At 53.8% G+C, this 23,204-nt stretch overlaps 1 protein-coding gene across 3 annotated transcripts in view; it reads right to left on the reverse strand.

Annotated features, from left to right (window-relative positions):
* Positions 1 to 2,718: 2,718 nt before the first annotated feature.
* DDX25 (DEAD-box helicase 25) overlaps positions 2,719 to 23,204 on the reverse strand; it is a 30,721-nt gene continuing 10,235 nt past the window's right edge. For 2 of the 3 annotated variants that reach the window (XM_075909607.1, XM_075909605.1), the window contains exons 4-12: positions 20,815 to 20,950; positions 18,426 to 18,518; positions 17,542 to 17,644; positions 15,041 to 15,155; positions 14,553 to 14,730; positions 11,531 to 11,768; positions 10,407 to 10,569; positions 8,621 to 8,809; positions 2,719 to 2,966 (exon numbers count right to left, since the gene is read on the reverse strand). In XM_075909607.1, coding sequence (XP_075765722.1) covers positions 2,905 to 2,966; positions 8,621 to 8,809; positions 10,407 to 10,569; positions 11,531 to 11,768; positions 14,553 to 14,730; positions 15,041 to 15,155; positions 17,542 to 17,644; positions 18,426 to 18,518; positions 20,815 to 20,950 — 1,277 coding nt within the window. In that variant the 3' untranslated portion in view covers positions 2,719 to 2,904. The remainder of the gene's footprint in view (positions 2,967 to 8,620; positions 8,810 to 10,406; positions 10,570 to 11,530; positions 11,769 to 14,552; positions 14,731 to 15,040; positions 15,156 to 17,541; positions 17,645 to 18,425; positions 18,519 to 20,814; positions 20,951 to 23,204) is intronic. The other variant, XM_075909606.1, reaches the window with a different exon arrangement.

The following is a 23,204-nucleotide window of genomic DNA, read 5'->3' on the forward strand; positions in this document are numbered from 1 at the left end:
CTGCTCCTGCCCCGCGGCTCCGCCAGGTGCAGCTGGGCGCCCCTTTGCCCTTCCCACGGGCGGCCACGTTCCCATAACCCAGCGGGAGCCTCTGCACGACAGGCCCCAGGGCGCACAGCCCAGACTCTAGCTCGGGATGGCTCCCAGCCCTCTGCAGTAACCACTAGCCGGCGCTGCCCGGGATTGCAGCTCCCTCCAGCCCAGTGTAGTAACCGCTAGTCCGCGCTGCCTGGGATTGCAGCTCCCTCCGGCCCAGTGCAGTAACCGCTAGCCCGCGCTGCCCGGGATTGCAGCTCCCTCCAGCCCAGTGCAGTAACCGCTAGCCCGTGCTGCCCCGGGATTGCAGCTCCCTCCGGCCCAGTGCAGTAACCGCTAGTCCGCACTGCCCGGGATTGCAGCTCCCTCCAGCCCAGTGCAGTAACCGCTAGCCCGCGCTGCCCCGGGATTGCAGCTCCCTCCGGCCCAGTGCAGTAACCGCTAGCCCGCGCTGCCCGGGATTGCAGCTCCCTCCAGCCCAGTGTAGTAACCGCTAGTCCGCGCTGCCCGGGATTGCAGCTCCCTCCGGCCCAGTGCAGTAACCGCTAGCCCGCGCTGCCTGGGATTGCAGCTCCCTCCGGCCCAGTGCAGTAACCGCTAGCCCGCGCTGCCCGGGATTGCAGCTCCCTCCAGCCCAGTGCAGTAACCGCTAGCCCGCACTGCCCGGGATTGCAGCTCCCTCCGGCCCAGTGCAGTAACCGCTAGCCCGTGCTGCCCCGGGATTGCAGCTCCCTCCGGCCCAGTGCAGTAACCGCTAGTCCGCACTGCCCGGGATTGCAGCTCCCTCCAGCCCAGTGCAGTAACCGCTAGCCCGCGCTGCCCCGGGATTGCAGCTCCCTCCGGCCCAGTGCAGTAACCGCTAGTCTGCACTGCCCGGAATTGCAGCTCCCTCCAGCCCAGTGCAGTAACCGCTAGCCCGCGCTGCCCGGGATTGCAGCTCCCTCCGGCCCAGTGCAGTAACCGCTAGTCCGCACTGCCCGGGATTGCAGCTCCCTCCAGCCCAGTGCAGTAACCGCTAGCCCGCGCTGCCCCGGGATTGCAGCTCCCTCCAGCCCAGTGCAGTAACCGCTAGCCCGCGCTGCCCCGGGATTGCAGCTCCCTCCGGCCCAGTGCAGTAACCGCTAGCCCGCGCTGCCCGGGATTGCAGCTCCCTCCAGCCCAGTGTAGTAACCGCTAGTCCGCGCTGCCCGGGATTGCAGCTCCCTCCGGCCCAGTGCAGTAACCGCTAGCCCGCGCTGCCTGGGATTGCAGCTCCCTCCGGCCCAGTGCAGTAACCGCTAGCCCGCGCTGCCCGGGATTGCAGCTCCCTCCAGCCCAGTGCAGTAACCGCTAGCCCGCACTGCCCGGGATTGCAGCTCCCTCCGGCCCAGTGCAGTAACCGCTAGCCCGCACTGCCTGGGATTGCAGCTCCCTGCAGCCCAGTGCAGTAACCGCTAGCCCGTGCTGCCCCGGGATTGCAGCTCCCTCCGGCCCAGTGCAGTAACCGCTAGTCCGCACTGCCCGGGATTGCAGCTCCCTCCAGCCCAGTGCAGTAACCGCTAGCCCGCGCTGCCCCGGGATTGCAGCTCCCTCCGGCCCAGTGCAGTAACCGCTAGTCTGCACTGCCCGGAATTGCAGCTCCCTCCAGCCCAGTGCAGTAACCGCTAGCCTGCGCTGCCCGGGATTGCAGCTCCCTCCGGCCCAGTGCAGTAACCGCTAGTCTGCACTGCCAGGGATGGCAGCTCCCTCCAACACACTGCAGTAACCGCTAGCCCGCGCTGGCCTGGGATTGCAGCTCCCTCCGGCCCAGTGCAGTAACCGCTAGCCCGCACTGCCCCGGGATTGCAGCTCCCTCCGGCCCAGTGCAGTAACCGCTAGCCTGCGCTGCCCCGGTATTGCAGGTCCCTCCAGCCCAGTGCAGTAACCCCTAGCCCACGCTGCCCGGGATTGCAGCTCCCTCCGGCCCAGTGCAGTAACCGCTAGTCCGCACTGCCAGGGATGGCAGCTCCCTCCAACACACTGCAGTAACCGCTAGCCCGCGCTGGCCTGGGATTGCAGCTCCCTCCGGCCCAGTGCAGTAACCGCTAGTCCGCACTGCCCGGAATTGCAGCTCCCTCCGGCCCAGTGCAGTAACCGCTAGCCCGCACTGCCCCGGGATTGCAGCTCCCTCCGGCCCAGTGCAGTAACCGCTAGCCCGCGCTGCCCCGGTATTGCAGGTCCCTCCAGCCCAGTGCAGTAACCGCTAGCCTGCGCTGCCCGGGATTGCAGCTCCCTGCAGCCCAGTGCCGTAACCGCTAGCCCACGCTGCCTGGGATTGCAGCTCCCTCCGGCCCAGTGCAGTAACCGCTAGCCCGCGCTTTTAAATGTGTGATCGAACGGGAGCGCAGAGATGAGGCCTGGGGATTAAAATGGGAGGTGTCGTTTCTTGGTTACTCCTTTGCAGAGTCAGCGTGGCCTTGCGCAGGACTGTGACAGTGACCACTGCCATGCCTGGCTAGTTGTATTAATGTTTGGTGAAAGGACCATGTTAAGCTGCCAACCCCTTCCCTACGTCACTGCTTGCCATGGAGATGACCCTGGGAATGGTGTGGGAAAGGGAGAACGTCCTTGTGTGCTTTTTCTGAATCCCACCAAACAGCCTGGCAATGAGACACGCCAGACAAAACCACGGGAGCCAACAAGAAGGGAAAACCAGGACCAGGCTGAGGTCAAGAGAACTTTTATTTCTTTGCCTATAATTCTTTTTCATAAACATACAACGTCCCCTGGCAAGCCAGAGCCATTTGCAAACATAGCACTATGGTTATTTCCATTTTTTAAACCGAAAATAATACTGAGGTCTAAGATTAAGAGCAAGATCTGCCTTGGATTCCAAATACTCCAGTGTATTTAATAATCAATCTTCTCAATCTCATCCATGTCATCTGGGTCCAGCTGCTTAATCTTGATCTCTAAGGGAAAGAGAGACCCAGGAAAAGGTTACCCTCCACTCTAAGCAGCACTCCACTAGCTCCCTTGGCTGGAGCACGCACAGCGCAGACACCGGGCCGCTTAGATTATAAGCTGTCGTGGAGAGGGGCAGATTAGGAAGCTCTTGAGAATCTGAAGGATATTTCACACTCAAACCCTCAGTTCAGTAGTGAGACAAATATGGCCCCGTGTAACTGGCAGGGTTGGTCAAATCATAGAACCATAGAGCTGGAAGAGACCTCAGGAGTCATCGAGTCCAGCCCCCTGCCCAAGGCAGGACCAACCCAACTAAATCAACCCAGCCAGGGCTTTGTCAAGCCGAGACAAACAGCTCTAGGGATGGAGACTCCACCCCCTCCCTACGGAACCCAGCCCAGTGCTGCACCACCCACCTAGAGAAAGAGTTTTTCCTAATATCCAACCTAGACCCCCCCCCCCCACTGCCAGTTGAGCCCATTGCTCCTTGTGCCATCCGTCACTACTGAGAACAGCCTCTCGCCATCCTCTTTAGAACCTCCCTTCGGGAAGCTGAAGGCTGCTATCAAATCCCCCCTCACTCTTCTCTTCTGCAGACTAAAGAGACCCAAATCCCTCAGCCTCTCCTCGTAGGTCATACGCTCCAGCCCCCTAATCATTTTGGTCGCCCTCCGCTGGACCCTCTCCAATGCGTCCACATCCTTTCTATAGTGGGGGGGGGGGGGGCCAGAACTGGACACAATACTCCAGATGTGGCCTCCTAGTGCTGAATAAAGGGGAATAATCACTTTTCTAGATCTGCTGGCAATGCTCCTCCTAATGCCCCTAATATGCCATCAGCCTTCTTGGCTACAAGGGCACACTGTTGACTCATATCTAGCTTCTCCTCTAACTGTCCATCCCCAGGTCCTTTTCTGCAGAACTGCTGCTTAGCCAGTTGGTCCCCAGCCTGTAACAATGCTTTGGCCTTGTTGAACCTCATCAGATTACTTTTGGCCCAATCCTCTAATCTGTCCAGGTCAATCTGGACCCCATCCCGGCCCTCCAGCATATCTACCTCTCCCCCTAGCTTAGTGTCATCTGCAAACTTGCTGAGGGTGCAATCCATCCCCTCGTCCAGATCATTAATAAAAATGTTGAACAAAACCGGTCCTAGAACCAAACCTTGGGGCACTCCACTAGAAACCGACGGCTAAGCTGACATCTAACTGTTGACCACTACCCACTGGGCCCGACAGTCTAGGCAGCTTTCTATCCATCTTACAGTCCATTTCTCCCATCCATATTCCCTTAACGTGCTGGCAAGAATATTGTGGGAGACCGTATCAAAAGCTTTGCTAAAGTCAAGGTATCTCACATCCACTGACTTTCCCATGTCCACAGAGCCGGTTACCTCGTCATAGAAGCCAATCAGATTGGTCAGGCAGGACTTGCCCTTCGTGAATCCATGTTGACTATTCCTGATCACTTCTCCTCTTCCAAGTGCTTCAAAATGGATTCCTTGAGGATCCTCTTCGTGATTTTTCCAGGGACTGAGGTAAGGCTGACTGGTCTGTAGGTCCCTGGATTGTCCTTCTTCCCTTTTTTAAAGACAGGCACTAAATTTGCCTTTTTCCAATCATCTGGGATCTCTGCGGATCTCCACGAGTTTTCAAAGATAATGGCCAAAGGCTCTGCAATGACACTTGTCAACTCCCTCAGTACCCTCAGATGCATTAAATCCAGGCCCATGGATCTGTGTACGTTTAGCTTTTCTAAATAGTTCCTAACTTGTTCTTTCCCCACCAAGGGCTGCCCACCTCCCTCCCATACTGCGTTGCCTTGTGCATTTGTCTGGGAGCTGACCTTGTCCATGAAGACAGAGGCAAAGAAAGCATTGAGTACTTCAGCTTTCCCCACATCATCTGTCACTAGGTTACCTCCTTCATCCAGTAAGGGCCTCACCCCCTCTCTGATCACCCTCTTATTGCTAACATGCCTGTAGAAACCTTTCTTGTTGCCCTTCACATCCCTTGCGAGTCGCAATTCCAATAGTGCTTTTGTCTTCCTGATAACTGCCCTGCATTCTCGAGCAATATATTGATACTCCTCCCTAGTCATCTGTCCAAGTCGCCACTTCTTGTCAGCTTCCTTTTTGTGTTTAAGCTCACCAAGGATGTCCCCGGTAAGCCAATCTGGTCGCCTACCATATTTGCTTTTCTTACTGCGCATCCGGATGGTTTCTTCCTGTGCCTTTAATAAGGCTTCTTTAAAATACTTCCAGTTCCCCTGGACTCCTTTTCCCTTCATGTAAGCATCCCAGGGGATCCTGCCCATCAGTTCTTTGAGGGAGTCAAAGTCTGCTCTTCTGAAGTCCAGGGTATGTATTTTGCTACTCTATTTTCTTTCTTTGGTCAGGATCTTGAAATCTACCATCTCTTGATCACTTCTTCCCCGGTTGTCACCCACCTCTACTTCCCTACTAGCTCCTCCCTGTTTGAGAGCAGCAGGTCAAATTGCACATGGCCCCTGGTCGGTTCCATCAGCACTTGCACCAAGAAGTTATCCCCAACATTCTCCAAAAACTTCCCAGATTGTCTGTGTCCTGCTGTATTGGTCTCCCTACAGATGTCAGGGTGATTAGTCGTCCATGAGAACCAGGGCCTGTGATCTGGAAGCTTCTCTCAGTTGTCTGAAGAAAGCTTCGTCTACCTCATCCACCTGATCCGGTTTATAGCAGACACCAACCACAACATCACCCCTATTGCTTCCACCTCTAAACATAACCCACAGACTCTCAACAGGCTTTTCTCCCTCTAAGTACAGGAGCTCCAAGCAATCCTACTGCTCTCCTACATACAATGCAACTCCTCCTCTTTTCCTCCCCCGCCTGTTCTTCCTGAACAGTTTATACCCTTCCATGACAGTGCTCCAGTCATACGAGTCATCCCACCAAGTCTCTGTTATTCCAATCAAATCATAGTTCCCCAGGCTTCTCGCATTGGTGTACAAACACCTCAGATAACCAGTTGATCGCCCTGCCTTCTCCATCCAAACCAGCGGTCCTCCTTTGTTGCTCGTTCCTCCTTGTGATTCTTCCCGGTGTCCGACTTCCTCAGTTACCTCAGGGCTTTGGTCACCGTCCCCCAACGAACCTAGTTTAAAGCCTCCTCACTAGGTTTGCAAGCCTGCCCACGGAGATGCTCTTTCCTCTCTTGGTTAGGTGGATCCCATCTCTTCTTAACAGAATCCCATGGTCGAAGAAACCAAAATCTTCTCTCCAACACCACCTGTGCAACCACGCATTTGCTTCCTCAATTCGACACTCCCTACCTGGACCTTTTCCTTCAACCAGAAGGATGGACGAGAACACCACTTGCGCTTCAAATACCTTGATCCTTCTTCCCAGCGCTACACAATCTGCTGTGACCTGCTCAAGGTCATTCTTGGCCATATCGCGAGTTCCTACATGGAGAAGCAGGAAGGGGTAGGAATCCGAAGGTTTAATCACTTTCGGAAGACTCTCAGTCACATCCTGAATGTGAACTTCCGGTAAGCAGCACACTTCTCAAGATTGCAGGTCTGGATGGCAGATGGATGACTCAGTCCCTCTTAGGAGGGAGTCCCCGACCACCACCACCAGTCATCTTCTTTTGGGGGTGCTGGTCGTGGAACCCCCATCCCTAGGACTATGCATCCCATGCCTTCCGGTAGATGGTGTATCCTTCTGATTTCTTCCCTGAGAGGTCCCTGCCAAAGCATTCTCCACTGCAGTGCCTGTGGAGAGAGCCTGAAAGCGATTACTTACCTCTACAGGGATAGGAGATACCTGAGTTGGCCTTTTTCTTCTTCTAGAGGTTACGTGCTGCCAGTTCTCTTCCTTGTCCTGTTCTGCCCTGACTGGCTCTTCAGCCTGCTGTGCCTGCAGGATTAAACGCTGCCTTCTGTCGAGGAAGTCTTCATCCTCTCTGATAGAACGTAGGGTCAAAACTTGGGCCTCAAATCCTCTGATTTTTTCTTCCAAAATGGTGACCAGCTTGCACTTGGTGCAGATGAAATCCCTTCTTTCTTCTGGGAGGAAGACAAACATGCACATGCTGTGCAGGTAACAGCAGCAGACCTATCACCATCTATACCTGCCTTCCCTCTGAGAGATTCCTCCGTTGTTATTAAATGCCTCCTTGAAGGGCAGAAGTGTAGTGAAAAGATTTTAAAGAACGGAGAGTATCTCACCCCGTTCCCAACTCCCTCTCCAAACTCCTGTTAACAGCCCCTGTTCGCAAGCTCCCTGGTCGCTGAGGGTATGTCTACACTACAAATTTACTTCGAACTAACAGCCGTTAGTTCAAATGAACTTTAATAGGCGCTACACATACAAACCGCTAGTTCAAACTTAATTCGAACTAGGTAAACCTCATTCTACGAGGACTAACACCTAGTTTGAATTAAGTCGTTCGAATTAAGGGCTGTGTAGCCACTTAATTCGAACTAGTGGGAGGCTAGCCCTCCCCAGGTTGCCCTGGTGGCCGCTCTGATAACTTAAAACATAAAGCACTGCACATGCTAAGTATTAGCCTTGTTCAATAATTTTCTCAATCTCAAAGTTACACTCCGGTTTGCAGCATTAAAGTTGCTAAAAGCAGAAAAGCCAGATTATCCTACATGACTTCCACTCAGCTTCTAATACCATAGAAATCATCAGCGTGAGAAAGGCTCCTATTGACTTCCCTGACTCCTCACGAGCAACAGGAGTACCCGTGCCGATGGGGGGCCTCAGTGTTTGATATGGTGGGTCCCTCCTAGCCCTGCCAAATCGAACGCCAGATCCACTACGGCAGCACTGCTCCACGGGGAGGAAGGGCGTGCCTGGGGGCATTCTACAGCTGCAGTTTGCCAAACCGTTGTGGGCTGAATGCAAAGACTGCCCGTCACCCGCAGCTGGAGCATGGCACACGGCATGGGAGGGGGAGCCGCCTGACCCGCCCATCTCTTCAACGGCCTCTCGCACCAGTCCAGCCCCCGCATGCATTACAGCTCCAGGAGCCTGCCTCGCCGCGCTCCTGCTGATAACATCCCCGGGGTGCAGTGCGCGTGCGCCTGCCCCGGGCTCTCTCGCTCCGTTACTTCCTACTTCGGCATGGCACTTCCTCTGCCACTCTCGCTCCCCTCTTCCCTGCCAGGGAACCCGTTGGTCGCCTCACCTTAGTCTGTTCCCCACCTGTACAATGGGGCCAATACCCCATTCACCTCACAGGCAATCTGCGCGCGCGCACAGGCTTATGCAGCATGTGGACACTAGTGAGGAGCAGCACGGAAAAGCCATTTTGAGCCTGGGGCCAGACGCCGAACACTGAGAACACACTTAACAGCCACTGACGGAGCGAGAACCGTCTCCCCGTGCACTGAATGAGGAAGGTCCAGGGTAGAAATGTACGTAACCGTGTAATTAAATGTAACATAATATACGTACAACCTTGGGCCTAGTCAACCCTGACTTTGGCATGTCTTCCTTTTCGAGGGCTGGACTCTGCAACCTTCGCAAACGTACTTTTAACCTAGGCGTGTGCAAGTAACACAATACACAGCTCACTGTGGCATCAGGGATTTGTACCTTGCTGCTACGACCAACTTCTGCACAGCATGGCTGGCAGGGCAGGGCAGGTTTGCGGGCTGTACTCACTGAAATGCTCTTCGATGCTGCGTATCAGGGGTAAGTTGTGTCTCTCCACCATGTTGAAGGCCAGACCCTTCTTCCCAAAACGACCGGTTCGTCCTATGCGGTGTAGGTAGGTCTCAAAGTCCAGATAATGCAACAGGTTTGTCGGGAGGTTGAAATTCACAACAATCGTGACCTGTTTCACATCAATGCCTAAGCAAGGACATATATATGAGAGAGAGAGAGAGAGCGAGAGAGCGCTCACTGATGAACTTCAAAGTTACCTTATATTGCATGTCAGGCCTCAGCCATGAATCCCAGTAGCAATAGGATCAATGTGTCCAATTTCCTTTCTGCCCATGGGGACCTGAGACTAGCCATTTCTCTTGCTTGGGACACTCAGCTGGGAAGGGGACCCAATTAATATGCTCACTTCAGTTGTGTTCAGAAAACCCTAAGCAAGTTACCTTGAAAAATAGGGTAATGAGAAGCGGTGACCCCAGAGTGCGGGCAGAAACTTCTGTATTTGAGAAGACATGGGTCTTCAGATTACACCTACCTCAACCCTGCCTAAAATGTCTGTTGTTGCTAGCTGGCTGCTTCCAACGGCCAGCAGTGCTTGCTAACCCTGTTCTGGGAAGGTCTAAACAAGACTGTGGCTGGCCAAGATCATCTTGTTCACACTAGAGTTTCCCCCATCACTCTCACACGGCACCAGAAGCAGGGAAAAGGGCAGAGTAGACAAAGGTTCGAAGAGAAATACTGGCCAATACTCATGCACGTTTGGGGACCAGAGAATAATTTAACAAACTGGTGTTCAAGGAAGAAATGTCATTTCCTTCCAGAGAAAGGGAGGTCCCACAACGAACATAGCCAGCGTGGGTCTGTGCTGCATCACCTTCCAGTGCACAGCATGACAGAGGCCTCCCAGAGCCAACACCGCCTGCACGGACAGGGCACCCATATGGAAGGAAAGGCTCGGCACACGAGACCGGGATACACTGAGCTTGCTGTGGGGGTCCGGGGAGAGTTCCAGACTCCTCCTCAGTGCCAGCCTAGTCAGGTCCATAGCTAGGAGTCCTGGGCCACCTTAACGACTCACGGATGTATTTGGGCAGAAGCTTTCGGGGGCTGGAGCCCGTGTCATGCCTAAGCCCTGCTCCACTCCAATTAATTACCTGCATATGGGTAAGAAACAGGAACCGACTTCAGTAACTCCACCCAAGATGAGGGCTGGAAATGCTCAAGCTGAACTGAGGCTACACTAGCAATTTCACAAGTGTAATTCACCCTTGGTGAACTGGGGGGTTCATACCACTGTGTGGTACCAGCTGTGATTTGTGGCTAGACAGGGTTTGCTAGTGTAGATAAGGCTTCAAAGGCGCTACGAGCGCCACCTGCAGAAGCAGGCACAGAGCTGTATACAAAAGGGTCAAAACACAGAATTATTCTGAACTTGATCTGGTTGCACTAAGAAATCTGGTGGCATTCCTGCAAGCTACAGGAATCGGCATCGGCTCTGCCAAGAGTTTGTAGAATCAGAAATCCACAAAAGCCCACAGATAGGACACTGGAACCCAACGCTGCACGTGACCACAGTGGAGAAGAAAAGCTCAGGGCGAGGTCTCTACGTGCGAGAGGCTACAGGATTCCAGGCAGCCGCCCGCAGCTGCTGTGCACCACAGAGGGTTGCAGTGACGGTGGGAGGCATGGAAGGGTATGCAGGGCAGGACGCCCCGTGTGGCCCCGGTCTGGGAGAACAAAGTTCCCAGCAGGGGCAGGCTTTGGGACAACTGGCTACAGACAATACCTCTGGCGCAGACATTGGTGGTGATAAGGACTTTCTCCTTCCCGTCACGGAACCGCTGGATTACCGCTGCCCGCTGCTCCACTGTCAGCTCCCCGCTCAGGACAGACACTTTATGCCCATCCCGAGTCAGCTCCAGTGACAGCCACTTGGCATTTCTGCGCGTCTAAGGACAAAGGCAGGAAGCAAGTGCATGAGACTCCCCGTGGTGGAACCACACGCCCTCCCCTTGCAACACCTGCAACCTCCACCCTTCCGCAGCCCCAACATACTTCCCCTTTTCCAGAAGAGCGTCTGGCTAGCTCTTGACACACGCCAAGCCCCCAAGAGCACACAGTCAGTCACACGTGCAGCCCCCAGGCCAGGTGGGGCGCAGGTGGGAGGAGAGGTCCACAGCTTAGGCTGTTTCTCTTTCTAACAAGAGCAAACGTAACTGCTGGAAACCCCCGACAGGTGCAAGCTGTGGAGCAGGCCTAGCGACCCAGCAGAGAGCAAGCTGAATGCAGGGCATGAGACCGGCCAGCTGTTCAGCGGATGCCACTGAAGCGGGAGGCGTTCATTCAGGGCTCTGTGGTTCATGTTGGGGAGCCTGAGCCCTCACCTTTCCATGCAGATTAGAGAACGGAAAGTGTCCTGGATACTTGTGTGCACATGCGCAGTCACGCTCCCATGCTCTAGGGCAGTAAGCACCAACCAGTGGAGCAGGAGCTACCGGTAGATCTTGGCGCCTCTGACAAGTGATCCTGACCGGTTGGGCTGGGAGGCACTTCAGTGGCCCCTGCCCCCACTGCCCCGGGAGCCTCCTCCTTGTTGTGCGGGGTGGGGGAGACAGAGGCGGGGGGTGCTGATGACACTGTCCCCCTCCCCTGTACCACTCTTCACAGGTGAGGAGGGCGGGGCCTCGGCAAAGGGGTACTTGGGTTTGAGGTGGATCCTGGACTGACAAATTCAAAGAGTGATCTTGTGCTTACAAAGGTTGGCGCCCCTGCTCCATGAGAACTGGCCTAGGAAGATGACTGCACAACTTAAAGGCGCCTTTGACAAAGTCCCGTCGGCACCGTTCACTTCTGTGAAACCAGCCATCTGGCTCCCTTAGCACACGTGCCCCAGGGCCGGGAGACCCTTACCTGGCAGAAGATGATCGCCTGGCCAACAGTGATGCTGCCATAGACATTGCACAGTGCCCGGTACTTGTCGGCTTTGTGCTCACACAGGAAGTAGAACTGCCTGATATTGGTCAGGGTCATCTCCTCTCTGCGGAGTTTAATGATGTTGGGGTCCGGAATGATCTGCTCCGCAAACTGCAACACGGCTTCCTCGAAGGTTGCTGAGAAGAGGAGCATCTGGCAGTCCTTGGACAGTGTTCTAGGAGAGAAAGGCTCATCGACATTCCTGCCTCATCCCAGGCTCTCTAGTGATCAGAGGGGCATTTCCACGCAATCGAGTGACATGGAAGCAGCAGAGCCCCATCCCGAGAACGGATCACAGCAATCACACAAGTTCCACTGCCTGGCCTGCCTCTGGCAGCCAGCCTCCCAGCCCCGGGCCAGACGGCACTAGCAGGGCTCACGCTGGCACGCTACACGCAGCAGTGCAGACGTTGCGGGGACACTGGCATGGGCAGTAGCTCGGGCTCTCCCGCCGGGGGGAGGGGTGCACGGAAGGCCATGTGAGTTCTAGATGGCGTTTATAAGAAAAGGGGAGAAATGCCCGTGGAGGTTCCAAGTCAGAGGTTCCTCAAATGGGAGCTTTCCAGCACTCTCGCCTTCCGCACTCGTCTCAACCTTCAGAGGACGTGGCGGGTGCCAGGCCGATTTACATACTGAACCAAGGGCTCTCGAACGGCCCGTTTTCCCCCAATTTCCTTTGGACCAAATGCTCGGACGCCAGCAAACCTGAGGCCACAGCCACGGGAAGAGCGTGCAAACAAAGGCGGCGGACTCGACAAGGCCTCCCCCGGCTTCCCCTTCAAGTACGTCTGACTGGGGCAGCTGGGCTTTAGCTAAAACGGTTACTCAGATAGAAATGGACGTGCAGAGGTAACCAGTTACCTGGCAGCAGCCCTGTCTCTGCCCTCGTGAGGCTGCCGACTCCCCAGACCACGAGGGCTGGGAGCAGCTGGGCCAAAGCAGTCCCTGGCCGTGGCACACGGGCCACTCCAGTCCAGCCCACGGCAGGCAGGGTGGGCTGCTCCAGCTCCTCCTGCTTCCATCCGCCCCGGTTTAATCAGTTAACCAATTAAACGGGATTTTATGTACATCCCCAACTCGCTTAAGAACGGCCGGACTGGCTCAGACCAGAAGTCCATTTAGCCAGTATCCTGTCGGCCGACAGTGGCCAGTGCCAGGTGCTCCAGAGGGAGTGAACACAACGGGGAATCATGGAGTGATCCCTCCCGTCACCCATTCCCAGCCCGACAGACAGAGGCCAGGGACACCCCCCTGCCCATCCTGGCTAAGAGCCATTGATGGACCCAACCTCCATGGATTTATCTAGATCTTTTTTTGAACCCTGTTATAGTCCTGGCCTTCACAACACCCTCTGGCAAGGAGTTCATAGAACCCTAGGGCTGGAAGAGACCTCAGGAGTCATCGAGTCCAGCCCCCTGCCCAAGGCAGGACCAATCCGACTCAATCAACCCAGCCAGGGCTTTGTCAAGCCGAGACTTAAAAACCTTGGGGGATGGAGATTCTGCCCCCTCCCTAGGGAACCCAGCCCAGGGCTTCCCCACTGTCCCAGGGAAATAGTTTTTCCTAATCTCCAACCTAGACCTCCCCCACTGTAACTTGAGGCCATTGCTCCTTGTTCCACAGGTTGACTGTGCACTGCTTGAAAAAACGTCCTTTTGTTTGTTTTAAACCTGCTACCTATTAATTTCATTTGGTGACCCCCAGTTCTTATGTTACGGGAACAAGTAATTTCCTTATTACTGTCTCCATGCCTATCACGATTATAGAGACTTCTATCATCTCCCCACTTAGTTGTCTTTTCCAAGCTGAAAAGTCCCAATCTCATTAATCTCTCTTCCTTTGGCAGCCGTTCCAAATCCTCCTCATCTGAGTTGCCCTTTTCTGAACTTTTGCCAATGCTGAGGTCAGAGCTCCCTCTAAGCCGCGCGGCAGCACGGCTCTACAGCTGCTTAATGGGCCTCTCCCAGCCAGGGGCTCAGGACTCGCTCATGGAGCCGCCTGGCTGGGGACGGGTCATTTCTCCCTCAGCAGCAGCAGCAGCTCCCTGCTGAGGACAGAGCTGCAAATCTCTCCTAGCCAGTAGGGACACGTGCCCCTCCCACGGCCAGGCAGCTCCGTCCGCGAGTCCTGAGCGGGCTCATTAAGCAGCTGGGGCCATGCTGCTGCACAGCTTAGAGGGAACGCTGGCCAAGATCTCTTTTTTGAGACGAGGTGCCTGTCATGATTATGAGGGTTAGCCAGCAGCCTGGGGATTAAGGGGTTAACTACACCTAGCCAGGTGGAGGGACCAATAAGAATGTAGGTGGGACTTTTCAAACTGGGACAAAGGAATTTGGGTTTTTTTCTCTTCTCCCTTTTTTTTTTCTCTCTGGGGGAGTTCTCTGCAGCTACAGAGAGGGACAAGCATGTCTCTCTCTCTCTCCAAGACACCATTCTTCATTTTCTGTAAGTAGGGTAAAGTTTAGGCAGTTTCGTTAGGTTTTATTGTTTTAAGGGTTGGGTATGGGATCTGAGATCTGGCACTGCTTAAAAGATGTTTTGGCTTTTCTTTGTAACTAAGTTCTAGGCCCATGGAGTTTCTCCATGAGTATATTTTGTTACCTCCCTATCTAGTCATTATGTTTGTAACAGGAATCTTGTTGTAATAATAAAAGTTCTTTCTTTTCTTTTTATTAACCTAGCAGTGGTTAATTGTGTGCCTTGATTTTTATTTTAGGGGTAAGATTTCCCAAATGATCTTTCCCCTGATTTCTTGATCAACATTTGGGTGGTGGCAGCAGAAGTTTTATTCCCAAGATCTAGGTTTTTAAGATCTTGGGGGGAAGTTTTATACCCAAGCCTGGTAGATAAGGCTTTGGGGTACACTTGCTGGCCCCCACTTCTGCATTTATCCTGCCAGAGTGGGGAAGGAGCCATGACAGTGCCCATTCAGCATTCCCATGGCTAACTAGAGTGTTACCTCTGAATGCGGACACTCTGGTCTAGGAAGCCCTGTGTGTCTATCATGACATCCGCTTCATCCAGTACAAACACAGAGATCTTCTTGGCATCCAGCAGCTTCAGCTTGAAACACCAATCTAGGACAGTTCCTGGGGTTCCAATGATGATTTGTTCTTCAATCTTGGTACCTCTTGGAACTAAGAGAGGGAGGGAGAAGTTAATTAGCCTTTATCTTGGGGGGACTGTAGAGTGATCTCCCACCTACACGCAGTCGGTGGCCTGTGCTGCCCACTGCCACGCTGGAACCGCCACATTTAATGATTGACAATTATAATTTGCAGAATTTTAAAATACTGTGTGCAGAATTTCATTTTTGGAACAGAATTCCCTCAAGAGCAAAAATGGGGTCCCTTGTCCTAACTGGGGCTGCTAGCATATAAATATTGGATAACACAACACTAACATTGATTACTCCTACATCTAGAGAGAAAGGCAAATCAAACATACTTCTATTCCCTCGGACAGCATACGTAACTCTGATGTTGACACAAAGTTTTCCCATCTTCTCAACCACTCGTCCAGTCTGCAGGGCCAGCTCATAGGTCGGAGACAAACAGAGGCACTTTCAGATAGCAGAGAAGCGAGAAAGACATGATACAGCAGCAGATATGGACGCAATCTATGAGCTGCATTGTTTAAAATCAGATTAAGCAGACGCAACGGAAGGCACTGTACAACTGATGCAGCACTTAGCAAACTGCAGTGCAACAAATAAATCAATTAAGCTCATCTCATTGTACCGGAGTCTCACAGGCCCCACCCGTTTTGGACTCAGCTCCCCACCGGTGAGAGGGAAACAATGGCCGTAGCTGCTCTCGGTATTGCCGCAGGAGAGACAAACTCACGCAACTGGCCATATGCAGAAGGAGACTGCCACCGGCACGGAAGCTAAACGTCAGGCCCTCCCACGGACAGAAGGACAAGTGTGCACTGGGGGTGTTTTCTAACGCTGAGTACAGTGAACAGATGTGAAGAGGAGCAAGAGGCTGAACACGAGGGAAGTCTGATCTAGAGGAGACAGGGCTGCTCCAGCTTTTCGGCAAGGGGGATGTTACGGGACGTGGTCTGGAAAGTAGTTCCCTGACAGAGTAGCTTGCAGAGCTGTGCGCACTCCGGGACAAGATGTACTGAGTTTTGTAAGGTGGCAGCATCTCAACTACGTGCAATGATTCAAAGGCAAAAGGGAGTGCAGCGGACAGGAAGGGATGCTGAGCACACAAACCACACACACACACACTCACACACGTCACACTTCAGAGCAACTGCCCCAGGATAGGCCTCCGTCGCCCAGCTCCTTAGCGATCTCCTCTCGAGTGGAGACCCACGGCTGTCCCTCCTGCCTGGGGTTTTTCCAGGATACACCTTTCCCTACCTCCAGCGAGAGCTTGGCAGACATATCCCGCTCTCTCCTCAGAGGCTATGCACAGCACAATGGCCCACAAGCACACGCTACTACACAGCCCTTTCTACACAGGCCCCTTGATCCTGAAGGTGAAAGCATCACAGAGAAGCATTACAGAAGAAAAACAGCTTACCAGAGATCACCCCAACTCCTGCCGGGTGCTCGCTCCTGCAAACCTAGCCAAGGGTCTTTTGGGGGGCTCACAGCTAGGATCCGAGAGTCCCTCCTTTGTACAGTGAGAGTCTGGTCTGCGAACACTCTGAGCGCACAGCCAGCCAATGGGTCTGCCCTTGGGGTGGGTCCAAAGGTGGGAATCTGCATCCCTTCCCCTCCGGCGTTTCCTAGGAGACCCGCCTGACTCAACAGTGACCCGCCAGCCAGCAAGAGTAGTAATGGTGTAAAATACGCTACAGCAAACAGCTACCCTAGACTCACAGGAACTGCTCTTCAAACATCGCTGGTCCCTCAAACGGGGTCTAGAGTCGGGGTGTGAAAGTGTGTTCGTGGAGGTGAACGTGTACCCACTGGACAGGTCAGCGGGACACATCTACACGCCGGGGGGGGGGGACGCACACATGTAACCAGGCTCATCAGTTAACCGTGTGCACAGGTACATATTCACAGCCCTAGGCTAACGTCACAGGGAGGGAACGTGCATATTGGTTTTGTATGTTTTGCTTTTCACTGGAGCTTTCCACATTTATCTGAAACCATTTAACAAAGAACTTCAGAGGGAAGCACGTTTTTGTTACGAAGCACATCCAGACTACCAGCCTACGTATCAAGTCTCAAGTGACTGGGTAACCCAAATCTTCAAGTGCTGGCAGTATCACAACACCCGAAGAGAAAGCAAAAACACTCAACAAGAAACCTCATTCATGTTTTAAAATGGAGTTAAAAGTAGTTTCGAGAACCACAGCTGGCACTGGGTCTCCTCTTTACCATAGGGTTTGACAGTCCTAACTCCCTGGGTTTTTTAAGTGCCCCCTGTAATTATACGACAGGCCCAAACCGGGGAAACTGGCTCCCCACATGAAGCAGTGAAAAACACTACCCCAGCGTACGCTCTCTCACACACAGAAAATGAAAACGTTGCCTGCAACAGTGACCACAGCAACAGATCCACACTCTGGGTGTGTTTAGACTACAGGGTTTTGTCGACAAAAGTGGACTTCTGTTGACAAAACTATACCTGTGTCTACACTGCCGCTGAGTTCTGTCAACATAACGTCAGCAGTTTTATCGATGGCTGTAAATCTCATTCTACGAGGAATAACGCCTTTTGTCAACAGAGTTCTGTCGACAGATGGCATTAAGGCATCTACACTGTCCTTTGCGTCTACACTGTCACGTTGACAAAGCAGCTTGCTTTGTCGACAGAACTGGATGTAGTCTAGACGCTGTTTGTCGCAGAAGCTTTGTCGACAGTATCTGTTGACAAAACTTCTGTCGACAAAAGCCTGTCGTCTAGACGTACCCTCTGAGTTTAGGACAGACAATAGATTACGATTCCTTCCAGATCACCTTAGCCTTCTGCCGGAATTACCTGGGGGGACTTCTCAGCACCATTGACTCTGCTCAGCATGGCCAAGACAAAAGCTGCCGTCTTTCCTGTCCCTGACTGGCTCTGCGCAATCAGGTTTTGGGGACTGCGAACAATAAGAATTCACTCGGTTACACACAGACTTTGTAACTGCAAACCACTGACTGCGTTGTAAATGTGCGTCCCCCGCTCCTCCCCATGCTGCCATAGGGAAACGGAAGGGAACCTTGTGGGACACAAGGAGTCGAGGAAGCAGCCTGGACACTGGGCTATGATTAGCCAGGGAGGTGCAGAACCAGGAGCACAGACAGTCTGGGAAGGACACCGGAGGGTCTGCCCCCCCCCCCAACTCCAGTGCCTGAACCAGAGTAAGCAGCCCCCCTCCTGGTCAGGTCGGAGATGGGAAATGGGAGCCTGGCCCTGCAGGGCAGTTGCTGCTGCTCTGGCTGGTGCCATGGGAGCTCCCCCCTCCGCAGCTCCCAGCCCCTCTGGCTGCTCTCAGTCAGTAAGAGTGCCTGGGCAGGGGGCCCAGCTCCGGGCCTAGAAAACTCCTCTGAAGAGCGACCGCAGAGGGGCCTCCCAGCAGCACCCTGAGCTACCCCTCGGCTGCCTTTCCCCTGCACCCGCGGCTCCTCAGCCCTGGGGCGCTGCCCCGAGTATGATGTTCGGTTGCCCCCTACCCCGCCCTCACCCCAAACAGGCTGGGTGGGCTATGGAGGGGAGGAGGGCAGAAGCAATGCTCCCTCTTTGGGTCCCGCCATGCAGAGCCGGCCCAAGCACTGCCTCCCCCCAGCAGCCAAGCTACGCCTGTGACCAGAAGGGCAAAGACAGGAGCATAGGGAGCAAATACAAATGGCACGTTTACACCTTGTTTTGCAAGTACTCACGGGTCAGCCAGCATCATAGGAAGGGCTGTCTCCTGGATCTTGGACGGCCTGTTGAAGCCCATTGCATAAATCCCTTGTAATAACTCGTTCTTCCTGTCAAATCAGGACAAAACCATTTACAAGCAAGCGACTGGGATGCCCTAGGACAGTGCTTTTAACTCCTGCCAGGCTGTGCGCCCCTGTCCAGTGTCACGTACCCCCATCTGAGATAGGCCATCATGTACCTCTGATCGGCTTCCCAAGGCCTACTAAGGAATGTGCACTCTGGGACGTGTCTCACGTCTTTTGCTCCAGCATCAGGACGTTCAGGCACGTGAAATTACTGATCCCAAAGCATTTACAGGATTTGGGAAGAGCCAGCCCCGCCAGCAGCGGTTAGCTTAGCCTATCTCGCGGAACTGGGCACGGCAGTCTCAGCGGAGTCCGAGAAAAAAGAGCTTCATGTCTGAGCACAGAACTTGGCCTGGCAGCCTCTAGTCAGAGGCAGCCCCAGGGGCACGTCCAGAGAGAGGCTGGGGACACGCTCATCTGCGGGGGAGGTGAGAAGTCGGTTAAACCGGGAAAATCTCAGCAGCTACACGGTTACATGCGTGGCGGACTCTGCAGTAGGAAGAGCCCACCGCAGAGCCACCCACATCCTGCCGGCCCCGCTCCCGGGGAGGGGGCTTTGCTGCCACGGAGCCGCCGGCCCCGCTCCCGGGGAGGGGGCTTTGCTGCCACGGAGCCGCCGGCCCCGCTCCCGGGGAGGGGGCTTTGCTGCCACGGAGCCGCCGGCCCCGCTCCCGGGGAGGGGGCTTTGCTGCCACGGAGCCGCCGGCCCCGCTCCCGGGGAGGGGGCTTTGCTGCCACGGAGCCGCCGGCCCCGCTCCCGGGGAGGGGGCTTTGCTGCCACGGAGCCGCCGGCCCCGCTCCCGGGGGCTTTGCTGCCACGGAGCCGCCGGCTTCCCCCCTGGGGAGGGGGCTTTGCTGCCACGGAGCCGCCAGGTTCCCCCTGCGGAGGGGTCTTTGCTGCCACTGTGTAGCAGCCCCCCCAGAAGTGGGTCTGCAGCCCCTGCTGGCCCCACTTGCAAGGCGGCTTCGCTGCAGGCACTGCAGCCAGCTTCCCAGGAGCAGGGCTGGCAGAGAGGAGCCAGCCTGTAACCTGCAGACGACAAGCTGGGCCCAGCCTGCGGTGGGCCCCATGCAGCTTGGAGTAGCCCCGGCCTGGGGCAGGCAGGGAGCTGCTCCAGGCCCTGTGGTTAACTAGAACCGGTGAGTATTGCCCATTTCGGGTGATGCTTGCCAGTTAACCTTTCACATCCCTATCATCTACCAAACCCACGGGCTACCCCCATCACAACTGAGGGGTTCCCTCCCCACCTTCCAAAGCAGTTTTACCCAGCTACCCACTCAGGAGGGTGCACGGGACACCCTGAATCCTGAAGAGATGGCCCAGACAGACAGGAATTCTTTAGAAGTCGGGGATGCAAAAATGCTTTACCAGGGTTACTACTTGCCTCTTACACATTAAATGTCTTTGCTCAAATATTGCCCCCGGCTCTATTCAACCAGTCCCCAATCCTGCTGAAGAAGGCAGCTAGGTGCCACCTTTCACAACTTCTTCTATGGCCCCTATGAAACAAATCATTGCCCAACTCATCTTCTAGTATGAAATTCTGACCAATGCCAGCGCTCTGCGCCAGGCACCACACTCATGCTGGAGAGAGACGTCCCCCACAATGCTTTGCTGCAGATCAGGTTTGGTTTTAAAACTTATGAAGACATGAGTTCAGCCGCTCCTTGCTGTGGCTGTCATCCAGCAGACAGAGGGAAGACTCGTCTGTTGACGGAACCCCATCGTTTCCAATACACTTCCAGGTTTCCCTGGGAAATATTGCTTCTAGGCCTAACCTTAACCCTGTTTAAACATGGTTATGAAACATCCACGATCCAACCTTACTAAGTCTGGATTTGCGCTGTTGTGTGGAAAGACTCGACATGCTTAAATCGTGTTTAGGAATTATTTTAGCCTATGTATTTACCATCATTAAAACAGTTTCCATTATGGCTAATGGAAAAACAATCTCTTGGGTCTTTTTAAGGTGTCTATAACGATGGTAACTAGACAGCAGTGTTAAAACAGAGGTGGAGAACAATCACATTTCAACCTGGGTTTGGGAATGGTCCCAGGATGCGTTAGCTGCATAAATCAGAGTACGGTAGAACAGATGGATCCTTTACTGTGGGTCTGCGTGTTTTCCCCATTCTAGCTGTAGTTGGGTTTTGCTGCCATTTACTATCACTGGCAATTCAAGGGAGTTGAGTGACAGAAGAGGGCTACGGTGCCCGGTTAGTTACTGCGGGACGCAGCTCTGAGACTGCCCGTGTTCAGTGTGCCCCAGGTACTCACAGGTGCAGCTCTTCAAAGCTTTTTACGGAGAAGAGAGGGGAGCTGGGATCTCGCTGCAGGACTTCAACATGATGACTGGATTCTACCAGAGAGTTCCGGATAAGCTTGTTTAAAAGGGAATTTTCTGCTAAATCCACTGTGAGCATGAAAAAAAGAGCAAAGGAAACAGTTCACCACACCTGGCAGGCTGTAGAAAAGTCACAGCTTAACTCTTGCATCTGAAATGCTACAAAAGGAGAGTTTTTAAAACCAAAAAATAAATAAGGTCCCAGAAAGAAAAACAAATCGAGTCAATTCATGCAAGATGGGATGATGGGACGACCTCAAACAATGCAACCCTGGACATGCGCCCTTGGAGGATAAAGAAAACCACTCTGCTGCCCCTCCATCGACCCCATCTTGGCCCGTAACCCTGCCAAACATTGGAATCTGCCCCCATCTGGACTTGTCAACCTGCTGTGCTTGCCCAAGCCAACACAAGAGGCTCCCTGGCCCAATCTAGCTCATCTTGCAAACTCCATCTAACCAGTGTGCTACTACACCTCCTACAGCTGCCTTTTTGGTTCCAAAACACTCGCTTTCTGTTATTCCTCTCCAGCTTATCCCAGGAAATGTGTTTGCCCACCTGAGCTCAAAGCACTGGATATTTGTGTTAGTCTCTGAGGGTATGTCTACACTACCCCGCTAGTTCGCACTAGGGTGGTAATGTATGCATACCGCACTTGCAAATGAAGCCCGGGATTTGAATTTCCCGGGCTTCATTTGCATAAGCAGGGAGCCGCCATTTTTAAATCCCCGCTGGTTCGAACCCTGTGCAGCGCGGCTACACGGGGCTCGAACTAGGTAGTTCGGACTAGGATTCCTATTCCGAACTACCGGTACACCTCGTGGAACTACCTAGTTCGAGCCCCGTGTACCGAACTACCGGTACACCTCCTAGTCCGAACTACCTAGTTCGAGCCCCGTGTACTGAACTACCGGTACACCTCCTAGTCCGAACTACCTAGTTCGAGCCCCGTGTACCGAACTACCGGTACACCTCCTAGTCCGAACTACCTAGTTCAAGCCCCATGTAGCCGCGCTACACGGGGTTCGAACCAGTGGGGATTTAAAAATGGCGGCTCCCCGCTTATGCTAATGAAGCCCGGGAAATTCAAATCCCGGGCTTCATTTGCAAGTGCGGTATGCCTACATTACCCTCCTAGTTTGAACTAGCGGGGTAGTGTAGACATACCCTGAGGTGTCACAGGACTGCTCGTTGGTACTCCAGCTCTGAGATTCTGCCCTCCTCAGCAAGTGCTCTACCCTGCCTCTTTCACCCCAGAGACCTTGTGCTGTCCCTGACGCTCCTCTGTAGATTCTCCCATCTTACCCTTTCTTCTTCTCTCAGCAGTGCACTTGGTGCTGTTTTGAAATGCAGAACCCACGGAGAGCTCTATGTACTGCATGAAACGGTTTGATCCCCCCTTCATCCTCAACACAAAGGACTTGACCACTACTCGAGTTCGTCTACAAACTGAGCGGCTCCTGACAATCTGTGCGGAGAGACTGCTGCCTCACATCCGACCGGCTCCGCACTCTCTCCATCTACACCCACCCTCCGATTCTGAGAGCACTCTGGGGCATAGTCAGTCACTTGCTCTGCGCTTGTCGTGGTTCATGACCAGGCCTCCTAGCTCTATGGCAAGTCAAACACCACAATACAAATAAAAGTGCAGAACAAAAGCATTCGCACAGGGAGTTCTTCAGGAAGAGCTGCTCCTGAATAGTTCCATGTGTAGGCAACATTTTAAGTCATTCTAGTTGAATGCTGTTCAGATGACCCACAATCAGAATAGGGTTTTACTCCAACTCCAAGCCTCAGCTTTTTCTAACAGCCACAATTACTTGCAGGGATTCTGCTTAGGACACAGCTCTGTGCAACGAGCATGTTGTACAATCCGATATTCCTAGCATAGAATGGCAGCAAAACTCTGCTTTTGAGGGACCTACCCTGAGAGGTCCAGTCTCCTACCAAAGCGCCACTCCTATTTGGACACATGCATGAGGAAGGAGAATGAGCCGATTCAGTGGCTAGACAAGTGATCTGAAGCTACACAAAAATACGTACAAATACTGAGGCTGTAAAGTCACATGCTCAAAAGTTAGAAAACGCCAGAATTAAGTTAGAAACGCCTGTGCAATATGCACTTAGTCCCCCCGTGACAGATCCGATGCCCTGGGGCATGGGGGAGAACTGGGACTGACTGGACAAAAACTGGGCAAGCAGCTGGGGCAAGGATGGGAGACTAGCGAGGAGCCGTGGGAGGGAGAGTAGCCAGGATCTATACTTGGAAGGCTCTGCTGGTCTGTGCTCCCAATGTGGGTGCAGCTGAGAGACCATATTGTGC

Source organism: Pelodiscus sinensis, chromosome 26, assembly GCF_049634645.1.
Source record: "Pelodiscus sinensis isolate JC-2024 chromosome 26, ASM4963464v1, whole genome shotgun sequence".
NCBI classification, from domain to species: Eukaryota; Metazoa; Chordata; order Testudines; family Trionychidae; genus Pelodiscus; species Pelodiscus sinensis.